The sequence below is a fragment of the Columba livia genome, chromosome Z, assembly GCF_036013475.1.
Source record: "Columba livia isolate bColLiv1 breed racing homer chromosome Z, bColLiv1.pat.W.v2, whole genome shotgun sequence".
NCBI lineage: Eukaryota > Metazoa > Chordata > Aves > Columbiformes > Columbidae > Columba > Columba livia.
Window position 1 is genome coordinate 1,458,311 of NC_088642.1, and position 14,111 is coordinate 1,472,421.

At 44.7% G+C, this 14,111-nt stretch overlaps 1 protein-coding gene across 4 annotated transcripts in view; it reads right to left on the reverse strand.

Annotated features, from left to right (window-relative positions):
* Positions 1-14,111, reverse strand: part of LOC135577386 (netrin receptor DCC-like) — a 284,177-nt gene that overhangs the window by 171,200 nt on the left and 98,866 nt on the right. For all 4 annotated transcript variants that reach the window (XM_065046801.1, XM_065046800.1, XM_065046799.1 and 1 more), the window contains exon 3: positions 696-980. In XM_065046801.1, the coding sequence (XP_064902873.1) occupies positions 696-980 (285 nt within the window). The remainder of the gene's footprint in view (positions 1-695; positions 981-14,111) is intronic.

Consider the following 14,111-nt stretch of genomic DNA (forward strand, 5'->3'; position numbering starts at 1 on the left):
AAAATATTCTATTAGTTATTATGTATAACGAGGAGATTTTGCAACAACACCTTCTTCAAATCTTTATTTTACTGCTCAGATCTTGATATTAAAGCACAGTGATAACCATCGATATAGCTGATGACTTTATTAAGAGGGAGACCAAGATGGGGCTGGACTAGTTGATCTTTAAAGTCCAACTTGAACAATTCTGTGATTCTACATTCGCTCAGCCGTGAATTTGGGAACATCATGCGTCCCATTTAAACTCCGTCAGATCCCAAACGGTGCTCTGGGCACCTTGGTAGGTCACGCCAGGCCCTGAATTACCCAAATAACCTCACTTCGAGTAGGGAAATTCAACAGCTGGTCCCAACAAATCACTTTGAAGTTCATGAAGCGACACAAACTCTCCCAGCGAGCGCTCTGGGTGATGGGAAGGACTCGTCCCTCCCCATTGACCATGCCAAAGAGACCAATTTCACACACATCTAAATTATGTGCTTCAAGTTAGAAAGCAAAAATATTTTCCTAAGGTGTCAACTCCTCACCTTGACGTCCAAGTGCTTCTAAAGGTCTACAAGCTCTTCCATATGAAGAAGACCTTGGAAGTTTGTAGAAGGAACTGGGAACAAGGTGGGATAAACTGCATTTCCAAGAATCAAAGGACATGGTGAGGTGAGAACAAGATGATGGAGAAGAATCCAAGTTCCTACCTGCCAAAACTCTGACTTCGGCGTCGTTCCCGGTGCGAGAACTGGCCGGGTTCTTGGCCAAGCACCTGTAGATGCCGCTGTCCCCGTGCTGGACGCGGCTGATCTGCAGAGCCCCGGAGGGCAGGACGGCCACGCGTGGGTCACTCGGGTTCGGGGACACGTCCTCCTGGTTCCGCTGCCAGTGAACCACGGGCATGGGCTCTCCAACCACTTCGCACTTGAGCAGGATGGTGTCTCCTGCGAAAGCCGTGACCGATTCCGTCTGGGAAAGGAACCTCAGTGGTCCTGCAAATATGAAAAGAAAAACCAAAACACAATTATATAGCTGCTGGAAATAGAAATTGCACAGGACAGAGATGACAATTTGAACCGCTCAGAGCAGGGGGGCGTTCAAAGGAAGGCACTACCAAACCTATGGAAGGTTGGGAAACGTTACAGTTGCACCTTGCTGTATTTCTCCTTCCCTCCAAATCAAAGGAAGAATACTCTACAAAGCCTCTGTTCAATGAAATATTTCACATGAGGAACAGCCTGTGTCTGTTTTCCGTGAAACATTTGACTCATGAGGGCAGGAGAGAAGAGGTTGGAGCTTGAACCGCGCAATGCCCAGATGCCCCGACCTCACTCGGTGCAAAACCATGAGGCCCAGGTCCTTCACGTGCTAGAGAAAAACCCACAAGAACAAGAATCATAGAATAACAACACAGGTTGAGTTGGAAGGGACCTTAAAATGCATCTACTCCAACCCCTGGCCATGGGCAGGGACATCTTCAACTAGACCAGGTTGCCCACCTCGTCCAATCCGGCCTGGCACATCTCCAGCACTGGGGCATCTACAACTTCTCCAGGGCCTCGCCATCCCCATTCGGAAGAATTTCTTCCTTAGATCTCATCCAAATCTCTTCTCAGTTTAAAGCCATCACCCCTTGTCCCATCACCACACGTCCTTGTCAAAAGTCCCTCTCATAGGTCCCTTGTGGAGACGGTGGGGATGTATTTTGGGGACCCTATTTGGCTCTAGCCCTGGACAATCCCCTAGAAATGACCCATTAAAATACCACCAAATGTTCAGCAGAAGTGATGCACTGGGGAACAATCATGTATTGAAAAATGCATTTGAGTGGGAGCCCCAGGATCATTTCCTGATTCAAACCCTCATTTTCTGGGGATATTTTGACCACCCATCTCTAGTCTCAGTTCTCCTCCTTAAACACGTCGCTCCTGTGTCCCAGAGCATCTCCAAACTGTAAGCTGGAAAATTAGAAGCGTCCAACACTTTAATTAAAAAGAAGTAAAATAAAATATTAAGATAAACACAGTATGAACAGTGATGGAAAACTGTTGAAAAGTGCAGATTTTCCTAGGAGGAAAGACACAAATCTAATAATTTACTGTAAAAAACATGACTAAAAGGATGGGCTTGCTCATGCTTTGCCCCTTTCCGCATGTATCCCAACACTTTTTCTTTAAGAGTTTAAAGAAAACATCATAAAATTCACGCAGAACAGATCAAGATGCTGCAAAAAAAACAGAGGGGGTGAAAAAGACACTAATTACCTTTGTCTAGGGCTGTGTTTAAAACTGGTTTATCTCTCCTAATAGACAAGATTTTCAAACTATCCCTTGGTCTTCCCAAAGCTCCTTAGGAAGCTTAATTGTAAGCCGGACCCAACTCTGATTTACTCGGCAGCCTATCGGGATCCCCATCTTCCCTTCCCGAAGACCCAATTATTAAGCAATTAAAGTTCACTTAATAACAAGGCTTATCATTTGGGGGACAGGCCGCAGGGCCTGGAACACATCGGGCTATTAAATATTCAGCAATTTAGTAGCGCTCAGTAAAATCCCCAGGAGAAGAACTGCTTTAAATGCTTTATTTGTTTCAAATTAAAGTCTGCAAGGTTACTTAACATCAAGACAAGACCTTTTATATTTTTCAATTCACATAATAGCTGAAGGGCGAGAAACCAAGGTAATGAAAATAGTGATTTCCTTCTGCTTGCTTCAGAAAATAAGAAAGAAAACGAGCATGGATGAGTGAAGCTCAAAATGTAAATATTTCAGAAACTTCTCTTTAATTCTCTCTTCCACAGGCTGGTTTCCAAAGAGCTGCGATACTTTATTTACTCTATATTCGTGTTTCTTTCCCAGCTCCTGTTTGCAAGGCTGAAAAGATTTACGGTGAGTAATTCGCACAAGTGGCGGAACACAAAACCTACGGGCTCCACCAAATAATTCAAGCGTGGATGTGGCGTTCGGGTGAGCTCACAGAAATGGGAGCTAAATAAAACCGAGCTTAACTGTAAACCCCATCTTACGGGACTAGAGGCCGCACGTCTCCGAGGAGATAGAACTGATGAAGAGCTGGACACATTTCTGATTGAGAAGAAACTCCTCGTACCGCCCATCAGACAAGGACACAAAAGGGAAGGGGTTAAATGGCACAATAAAATATTATTAAGATACTTTAGGCCTTTGTATGTTTTATATATGAACTTTAAGCAGTTAAGGTTCATATAGATGCAATTTAAACCAATCTGCCAGCAAAGGCACCTCGGTGCAAAGTGATGAAGAGGAAGGTGCCCCATTGTCTGACAAGCCAAGGATGGAACCAGCCCCATGTTTCAAAAGCAGACGAAGAATCAAGTCATCAGAAGCCTATTTCTTATTACTTATTTTCAACACAAAGCTCCAGCGCTCCTCAAGTTGTGGCTCATATTGGAAATAATTCAACCTGCTCAAATAATTTCAAGTAATAATAATTAACAGCCAGGAAACACAAAATGTTTGCGAGGAGCCGCTAATTTTCTCTACGGGCCTCGTCTCCAGTCGCTCTCTTTGCTTCAACTACTGGCAGGGTACATATGGGAAACCAGGGATGGTTTCTTCTGATTAGCACTCCTTTTCCATCAAATTCACATGGCCAAGCTAAAAATACATTAACAGTGTTAATGCACAAGCGTTCGGCCTCTCTGCCTAAATTAGAGCCCCCATCTCCCAAGGCTTCCCAGATGGGATTCATCAATTCACCAATTAAGAGCTCGTGACCACTATAAATCCGGGCAAACCTCCCCCTTGAATTCAACGCACAGACGCGGTCGCTTCTGGTAGATCACGTCACGTCCAAAACCACCGTGAAATGGGGAATACTCAATGATTTGTGATTGTTGATTTATGATTTCCAGTCTGGAAGTTTGATTTATGAAGTTGGATTTCAACACAGATGACTCTGGTCTATGACCTTACCTGTAGGAGATAAAGATCGACGTGGGCTTGGCGTTAAAATTTGGATTGAGATCCAAGAAATTATTTACGACGCGGTGGCGAGGTCCAAATAGCTCTGGATCAACCAAAGTACACTATTGTGTACACTATTATTTTAATTATTATAGAATTAATTATTACACAAGTGTGTTTGTGCTCCTGTAAAGAAAACTTAAGGACCACCATCACCAGATACTCTAAAAAGATAATAAAGGAAGACTTTAAACAGACGCTATTATGCTTAAAATCCATTGAACAAGTGTCAGAAGTACAAATCTGCATAACATGGGGTTTTTTGCTGTCCTCTTGGCACACGTCTCATGGATTTTGGATTGAGATGTGACTCATCCCGCTTTGTGCCAGCAGAGGAAAAGCAGCTTAGATGCTTCCAGCCACATTTATCCCAAACTCCGAGCCAAACAAAGCATTTGGCCTAGTTTCAGGAGAACCAAACTGCGATGAGCTTTTCCAGCCTACGCGTTTTACGGGCCAGACAATTATTTCTGCAACTTGTGTTTAGCGTTCAGTTATCATGCTGGGAAATGAGTTTTGATGTTCTTGCGGGTAAGTCCTCAAGGCCTTTCTTGGTGTGAGGTGATCCCGCTACCCCTCTGGCCACCGTTTTGAGCCCTGAGGTGATTCTGGTGCCCCCAGGGCCGCCATTTCAAGCCCTGAGGTGATTCTGGCGCCCCTAGGGCCACCATTTTGAGATCTGAAGTGATTCCAGTGCCGCCATTCTCAGCACTTGTAGGGCCACCATTTGGAGCCCTGAGGTGGTTCTGGTGCCGCCATTTGGAGCCCTGAGGTGATTCTGGTGCCACCATTTTGGGCCCTGAGGTGATTCTGGTGCCCCTGGTGCCGCCATTTTGAGCCCTGAGGTGATTCTGGTGCCCCTGGTACCACCATTTGGAGCCCTGAGGTGATTCTGGTGCCCCTGGTACCACCATTTGGAGCCCTGAGGTGATTCTGGTGCCGCCATTTTGAGCCCTGAGGTGATTCTGGTGCCGCCATTTTGAGCCCTGAGGTGATTCTGGTGCCGCCATTTTGAGCCCTGAGGTGATTCTGGTGCCCCTGGTGCTGCCATTTGGAGCCCTAAGGTGATTCCGGTGCTGCCATATGGAGCCCTGAGGGGATTCCGCTGCCGCCATTTGGAGCCCTGAGGTGATTCCGGCGCTGCCATCTGGAGCCCTGAGGTGATTCCGCTGCCGCCATTTGGAGCCCTGAGGTGATTCCTGTGCCCCTGGTACCACCGTTTTGACCCCTGAGGTGAGGCTCCCAAAACTGTATAAACAGATATAATGTATAAATAGATATATAAGGGAGGATTTAAGGCAGCATTTAGGCTCAAACACTTGGGCTGTGCGCAAGCCCGATGTGCCGATTTCTGGCAGCGATCTAATTCCGCCAAGGCAAGCTGAACAAAGACAGAGCCAGGACCTGCCCTTTGATGCCTCTTACCTATCACAGGAAATAAATGAACTTATTATTGTGAAAAAGACTTTTCTGGGGCCTGCGTTCCCAATGTCAGCTCGGATTATCAAAACAACAAGAATTTTAAAATCTAATTTACTTGTCACCTTTTCTGCGGCTCGCTTGCTGGCCGCGCTCGGCGCAACGCGTGGAAACCATCTATTTTTTCCATCGTATTTGTGCTGGAGGGGGATTTTCATCACGGATTCCACGCCTTCATGGTCAGTTCTGCTTAATCTTCGCAGATCTTCTCCGATTCAAAGCGCCGGCACAAAACTGCTGTTCCCGAGCACCCCGCACGCACTGAGAACAACCAAAATCTCTATTTAAAGTGAGTCGTTCAAGTACAACCCTCAAGATATCGTTTCTTATCCTTTTACCGATTTTTCAGCATTTCATGCGAACTGAATCTGTCATTCCTCAAGGTCACGGCTTGAAATTATAACCTCTTAATAGCTACGTGCACATTATCTCCAGAGCTCCACGCCTACAGCCCCCATGGGTTGGATTTAGCTCTCCTGTCTCACAATTTCAGCTTAAAACTATTTGCTGATCCCTCAAATACAAGGCACAGCAGATCTTCAAAGCAACAAACGCGCTCATATTTATTAACGAGCCGACGTGATATACTGAATTTCTCGGCGTGTAACTCCCCGCCGTTCACAGTAGCGTTCACAACACACCTGTGTGGGGAAATGAAAGATTATCCTAAATTTTTAGCATCCGCCGAAGAGCCCACCTACTGCTTTTGTCCTTGTTAATACACAAATCCGAGGGTGTAAATCTCTTGGTCTCCTCGCCAGCGCTCGTGGCTCACAGCCAGGCCGAGAAAACCTGCAAATCTGCTCCTCAAACAGGAAAAAAGCAAGAAAAAAACAGGACTTCTTGTCTCGCTGAAGAGCCTAAAAAAGGCCAGATGTCAAAATCCCGAATTCAAAACATTAAAAAAAACACAGGTACTCCCATTTGTGTGCTGAGAGTTCGCTGGGTCAAGTATCATATAGTCCATTCCGTTTGTGGTCCCTTCCAACCTGGTGTCCTACGTCCCCACGACCTACGTCTCCACGTCCCCACGACCTACGTCTCCACGTCCCCACGACCTACGTCTCCACGTCCCCACGTCTCAACATCCTACGTCTCACGTTTCTACATTCTACGTCTCACATTTCTACGTCCCATGACTCACATCTCTACATCCTACATCTCAACATCTCATGTCTCTACACTTCTACATTCAAGCCTTGCACTTGGAGCAGTGTCTTGGTTTCCACAACGCACAGCACAAAGATGCCCCCAGAGGACCAGCCAACTCTTGATATAACAATCTACAAATGGAAGACGGTATTTTTGTGACTTGCCTCATTTGAAGTCCTTCAGAACCACCTTGGAGATCTTCAGAGTCATTAGGTATTATCTTACATGGTTAATAAAGATAAAACCAACGGGACATTTAGACTTTGTAAACCCACGAGATGTGCAACAGCTCAACATTTGACCCCACAGCTCTTGGCTTCAAACACCCAACTCCTCTCCTCTTATCCCACCCACAAGATATTGAACCCGACGGCAAAAACTCAAGAGAAAATAGACCACAAATCAACCAGAAAAGCGGTTCTGACAAATTCCGCGTGATACTATGGTGCCCGTCCACCAAAGCCAAAGTCACGCAGCAAACCACGCATCGGAAATAATAGGAGACTTAAATGAGACATTAAATGGGATGTTAAATTATGGGATTGTTGAACACACAAGAATCATGTTATAATTGTTTTACTGGTCTAAGCAGCAATACTGTTCCAAAATTATCATTTCCTCATAAGCCCACGGCATTTATTTATAGATCTATTTAAATGTGCTTTTCCACCTCCTTTTCCTAATCATTAAAACTAACAGAATTACTCTTGCCCTCGCCCCCAAGAAATCAGTGGCTTCCTCAGAAAAGCAACTAAAACCAGGGAGCAATTAGGGTCTGACAGATTCACTAATAAACCGGCGAAACATTTGAATTGTGCGACGTATCTTTTTACGAGACGACCCTGAAATACGGCGCAATAAACGAATTAACCGAGCGCAGCGACCTCTCCGTTGGTTGTTAAACTGGGAGAACAGCGGCAAATCCCGGCGTGAGAAACGCGGGCGCCAGCGGCGTTTCATCGAGCGTTAGCGGACGACCCTCAATCAGCGGCCGGCGTTGTGGGTAAGTGGCCGTTTAGCGGCGGCGGCGCTTGAGTTACGGCAATTCCCAGGTTGTTACGGCTCCGTCGTTGCCGTTATTGCTCACAAACACACACGCGGGACCCGTTCGCCGCGGCGCAGGCACAAGGTACTGCATATCAAGTTGGAATTTATCAAAGCGCAAGGATAGGGAGGTGAGAAGGGTAGCGCTACAGCATCAAAATACTCCTAAGTTGGGGTTGGGGAGAGAAAATAGCCAGAATCTGCACAAATTTGGATGGTATTTGCCCATAATTTCTTCATTTTATTCTACAGTTTATGCCTGGTTTTATCCCTTCATTTTATTCTCCAATTTATCCCTGGTTTCCACGCGTATTTTATCTTCCATTGGCACGGGGCTGTGAATGGAGCATTCTCTGCCCATTGCTTCCATAGGGATTGGGTAAGGACTAACCTCAGGCTTTACATTTGAGTCCATAAAGCGGTTTAGCAAACCGGAGTGACCCATAAACCTATTTCCGGGGTGGGATCCAGCCAAAAAACGTGACGTGCTACATCATATCGTGGCCTCGGTCACACAAAATCCATCTCAGATCAAAACTGTCCAGGCACCCATTGGTTACTCTTCAAACTCTTGTATGCAAGAAGCCTAATTTTATCTTATTTTTTGTATATATTTATATACATGTTCTCAATGACTTCAGTGCTCCTGACTTGCCCGGGATGCTGATGGAATCACGGGCCATTTTCTTGCCCGTAGCGCCAACAAAACTGCTTAGAAAAGGGTCTTTTCTGACGGGGTTGAGCTCTCTGCCGTAAGAAACAAATATAATAATAAAAGCAATAACATCACCATAAAGTGCATTAAAATGCAGCGAGTTCTGCGCTGGTTGAATCCTCCAGCCTTGTACTTGACCTCAAATGTCAATTTGGAGGAGAAAAATCATATAACAGGTGAATATCAGGCGCCGTCTTTCCCTCCCGGAGCGACAACAGCAGCGTTTTGGACGGAGCTGTTTAAAAACCACCTTTCTAACATCAAAAAGGACGTTAAGTGCAAATAAATCAGAGCAAGAAAACAAGATGACACAACATTTTACATTCGCCACCTTCACTTTAAGCTGTTGCAAAACCCAAGAGCTTGTGGGACACCACAAACTTGTCCGGTGACTTTAAGCACCAGTAAAACTTGCCACGGTTTTCTGTTCCATTTTACCTGCCAACCGAGTTTTCTTTGCATTTTCATCCCTATTTTGCAGCCTTGATTTTCATCTTAAAAACCCAGAAGGTATATGGAAAAGCAACATTCACATGATGAATAAACATCATCATACCCCCCGACTTCCAAGAGTCTCTTTTCAAACTGGAAATGCTCTTCTCCTATGAAAATGCAACACGGCCACAGGTTTAAGACAGACAAGCAATGGGGTTATGTCGTTCTAATGCCAGTTCCAATAGCTGTGTCATTGCCCGGTTCGTCGCTCAGAAAATACACTTATAACTGAAAAACAATAGCAAGTTGCATCAGCTTCTAATGTCTAAGATCTTCACCTTAGAAATTATTTCCTGATAATTTTCAGCCGACTTCACAACAAACTTGAGAAGACTCAGCTAATTCTCCCCTGCAAGATAAAGCTAAAATATTACGTTATGTAGTCAATATACGGCACGATATATTACGTGCTCCTTTCACCAAGGGTTTAGTTATTTCCAGTCAATATTTAGAGAATGTTGGGGTTTCATTGAAATATTCTTGTTAGATATATTGTATAACTCCAACCAGCTTCATTTAAATCCCTCTATAGTCTCCCTCAAGTCACCGCAGTGATTAATACTTGGCAGCAATAAAGGCGGCAGAATATCTGGAGCAACACACTAAACTCGGCTTTCTTGTTCCACAGCCAGTTTATTTGCTGTAAACCACTGAAATGCACCCTCGGCGCTGGAAGTTCAGCAGGACGTGTTCAAATGTGGGCATTCGTTTTAAAGCATTACGATTATTTTCTCTCTCTTTGCCTACACGTTGGATGAGGCCGAATTTACCGTCTGGCCCTGGGGCATTTTTAGCTGATCGAGGATGGATTAGGGCCGTGAACACACCAGACTTGGGTTTTCAGTTGTTTGCCTCCATATATAATCAGGTTTTTTAATTATATAATGATTTTTCTAACCCTTAGCATTATATTTAACTCACTTTTTTTCTTAAAAAAGCTTATTCCTTAACATTAATGACTCTTCCAAGCTAATCAATCAAACTCCCCCTTGTCATCAAGTTACTTTTCCAACAAATCTCCGCTAAAGGCAAAAATCAAAATCGACTCCGACAAAAAAAGAGGAGGATCCAAAAGAACAATTTAAAGCACCTGGAATGGTTTAAATATTTAATATACGGACTGAACAGACAACAGATCGGATCCCCAGCCACATCCAGCTCGGGATTTTGTGTCCGTGTCCACGATGGGCAAAAATCACTCTATTTTTTACATTAAAAATATATTCACAAATCACTCCCTATTGTGTTTGGTGCAGAATGTTTTGCAGAGTGCGGAATTTCAGCTGCCAAGCCCAAAACCTCAGAGAGGCCTTTTCCGCCCCCTGCTTTTCCTTTGCTCCCGTTCACAGCCGCGCTCCCTCGACGCCCTAATTCACTGTTTCTCCTTCACCGCCTCTGACAAGCCCAACAAATGGATTTACTTCCCAGAGCAAACACAGATGTCGTGTTCCACAGGCAGAATGTGAACAAAGTTACTGCGAAAACACAGATATTAATCATAGTTTCCAAATACAACACAAAGCGGTTGATTCTCAATGTCGTTTTACCCAGAACAACCGAAAAAGCAAGTTGGGCCTTCTCAAAATTTTCAAGGTTTCTAACACTTTCCACCATTTAAATTTCACACCAAAAACTCATTTTATCCTAAAACACCATCCTACCGACCCTCTCCACTCAAGTACCAAATAATTTCATGCAACACTGAAAGATTGTTGATATTTTCTGTCAGCTTGTAGTTATTACATAGATATTTTGAGGCCTAGCGGAGCTCTGCGCGCTGGGAGCGCCGAGTTCATCTCTGTTCAACGATGATTTAGGGGCTCCTGGATCCTGCAAATCACCAGAGGCCTTTTTACAAGCTGAGGGATGAAAAATATAAGTCGGAACAATTTAATTTGGAATGATAGGACTATGAAGTAGAAGGGAAATTAGATCTTCTAAGGAAAGACATTTGCTAACAGAGTCGAACAGTGAATGAGCGTCTGGCTAAGGGCCCAGCGCTTACTTTGCCTCGTAATTTTAATAGAATTTATCAAGTCCTAATGTTATGAAGATGTCAAATTGTGCTGAACTTGAGTTATCACATTTGAGACATTCACTGGACTCAAGGGCTGAGGCTTTTCCAACATCGGAATGCAGGGATGTTTTTCCTGGCACACAGTGATGTATGTAACACATCCATGCCCTTTCCGTTCCATATCAAAACTGACTCTCAGTAAATAATAATTTATCGCCCATGCATTAGACAAAATAAAACGGTGTATTTCTAATGTCACCCTCATGAAATGACTCCTCAAAGATCTTGACTAAAAAAATATTTCAGAACGGCTTAAAATTGTCATTTGACTGCGAATAATCAGTAGACAAGGGATCAGCCCCAGCCAGCATGGGTTTAGGAGGGGCAGGTCCTGTCTGACCAACCTGATCTCCTTTTATGATCAGGTGACCCAGCTGGTGGATGAGGGGAAAGCCGTGGATGTGGTCTATCTGGACTTCAGCAAAGCCTTTGCCACTGTCTCCCATCATATACTCCTGCAAAAGCTGGGAGCCCATGGCTTGGGCAAGTGCACTCTCTGCTGGGTTAAGAACTGGCTGGAGGGCCGGGCCCAGAGAGTGCTGGTGAATGGGGCTGCATCCAGCTGGCGGCCAGGCACTAGTGGTGTCCCCAGGGGTCAGGGTTGGGTCCGGTCCTGTTCAACATCTTCATTGATGATTTAGATGAGGGGATTGAGACCATCATCAGCAAATTTGACACCAAGTTGGGAGGGAGTGTGGAGCTGCTGGAAGGCAGGAGGGCTCTGCAGAGGGGTCTGGAGAGACTGGAAAAATGGGCCCATTCCAGTGGGATGAAGTTCAACAAGGCCAAGTGGCGGGTGCTGCCCTTTGGCCACAACAACCCCTGCAGCGCTCCAGGCTGGGCACAGAGTGGCTGGAGAGCAGTCAGGCAGAAAGGGACCTGGGGGGACTCATGGACAGGAAGCTCAACAGGAGCCACCAGTGTGCCCAGGTGGCCAAGAAGGCCAATGGGATCCTGTCCTGGATCCAAACCAGCATGGTCAGCAGGACAAGGGCAGTGATCCTTCCCCTGTGCTCTGCATTGGGGAGGCCACACCTGGAGTGTTGTGTTCAGTTCTGGGCCCCTCAGCTCAGGAAAGAGATTGAAGTGCTGGAGCGGGTGCAGAGAAGAGCAACAAGACTGGGGAAGGGACTGGAACACAAGCCCTATGGGGAGAGGCTGAGGGAGCTGGGCTTGTTTAGTCTGGAGAAGAGGAGGCTTAGAGCTGAGCTCCGCACTCTCTAGAACTACCTGAAGGGCAGTTCTAGCCAGGTGGGGCTTGGGCTCTTCTCCCAGGCAGTCAGCAATAGGACAACGGGGCTTCAACTTAAATTTAGGCTGGAGATTAGACAGCAATTCTCTGCAGAGAGGGTGGTCAGGCATTGGAATGGCTGCCCAGGGAGGTGCTGGACTCACCGGCCCTGGAGGTTTTTAAACTGAGCTTGGCCATGGCACTTAGTGCCATGATCTAGTCAATGGACTGGAGTTGGACCAAGGCTTGGACTGGATGAGCTCTGAGGTCTTTTCCAACCCAGTCCATTCTGTGATTCCATATGTTTCAAATATTACTAGGAATATAATTTCAACCTAGATTTTAAAGAATACTTATATTTAGGAATTACTGAAGCGAGTACCTGGATTAATTAACTTTCCTCCCTTAGAACGGGGAGATTTTGCGCAGAAACGTGGCAGTGAAACATGATTAAACTCAACAGAATAAAACTTAAGAATGAGATGCTAAAAAGATATAAAATAGAAACTTATTTCCATGTAGAAGGTGCAAAAAGATACTTCAGCCCCTCAAGCTTCTCGAATCAATATTTTTTGCTACAAAAATTGAGAAAAGCAGCTTACGACCCAGACCGAGCAGTTATTTGATTAGTTAAGCTGGAACCAGATAAATCGAAGAACTAGAACCTGCGATTATTTATTCATTTCTTTTCCCTGTAATTTTACTTTGGGAATTCAGATAAGCCAGAAAAAATGGCTTTTTTTTTCCCCATAGTATTTTAATTTCTGGATTGAATTGGAACCTCACACATTTTCAGAGCGGATCTTCTGCTCCCAGTTAACAATTAACAAGAGATAGACGCATCTAATGATATTATTAACGTGCTTTTCAAGACTGTTATATTAGGATATGATACTTACATTATTTAAATTATATAAGGCACATATTAAAAGGCACCATGAGTACTAAGTCTCTTAGCGATCGTGTCCCAAGACGACCAAAATGTTGCTTTTTTGCCCCAAAATCCCACCCTCCGCTCTACAATTTACAGCATCGCCAAGTGACAAACATTGGAAATTAAGCAATGCATCTAAGATGAAAACATTCTAATATTTAGATTTAATATTTAGATTCAGGCGTAACTTTGATTGGGAATAACGCCGGAAACCACGCGAGCAGAAACAACGAGACTTTGCTACGCAAAGCGCGCCTGAGAATCACATTAATCTAATTGAAAATCAATGCGCAACCAAGCTCCAAAGTAACAAACAGCATCCCGAAGTGATTGGGTGTTAAAAATACTTATAAAGCGCTGTGGAAAAACATCGTAAGGAATATACACGCATTTCAAAGTCGAAAATGATGCAAAATAGATGGGAGAAAAATGCTGTTGAATTGAGGGAAACAACCAAGAAGGAGAATTTGGATGGAGAATCTGATTGTGTTTTGGTCCAACTTTTTTTGAAGCGATACAACAATGAGGTGGAGCATTGATAACACCCTCCAGGCATCTACTCCAATACGAACAACACGTAGCGAATGACTAACGAAAGAAATATTACAGATGGTTATAAGCATCTGCTTCATCTGCAAGCCTCCACTAGCCTAAGAGCTGATTAACTAGTCATTAAAGAGATGTTAACGATTCATTAACCCTTTGTGAAGTATGTATGCGCGGAAACTTGGGATTATTCGTCGCCGGCTTTGCAGGGAGTTTGTTTCCAGTGTGATAAATCCACTCTTGCTGGTTCCAAGTAGTTGTGTTTGATCCGATTTGCCGTCCAAGGGTCATTATTGCGATATCTATTTCATCCTCGCTGTCAGTTGTGATAATAGTTGGGACGTCTGGAGCGCCGCCGAGCTAATTCCCACCTCCCAAGTCATGAAGAGACGTGCAAAGAAATGGAACAAAATAACATCAAAAGATCCCAATGGCCAAGTCACAAG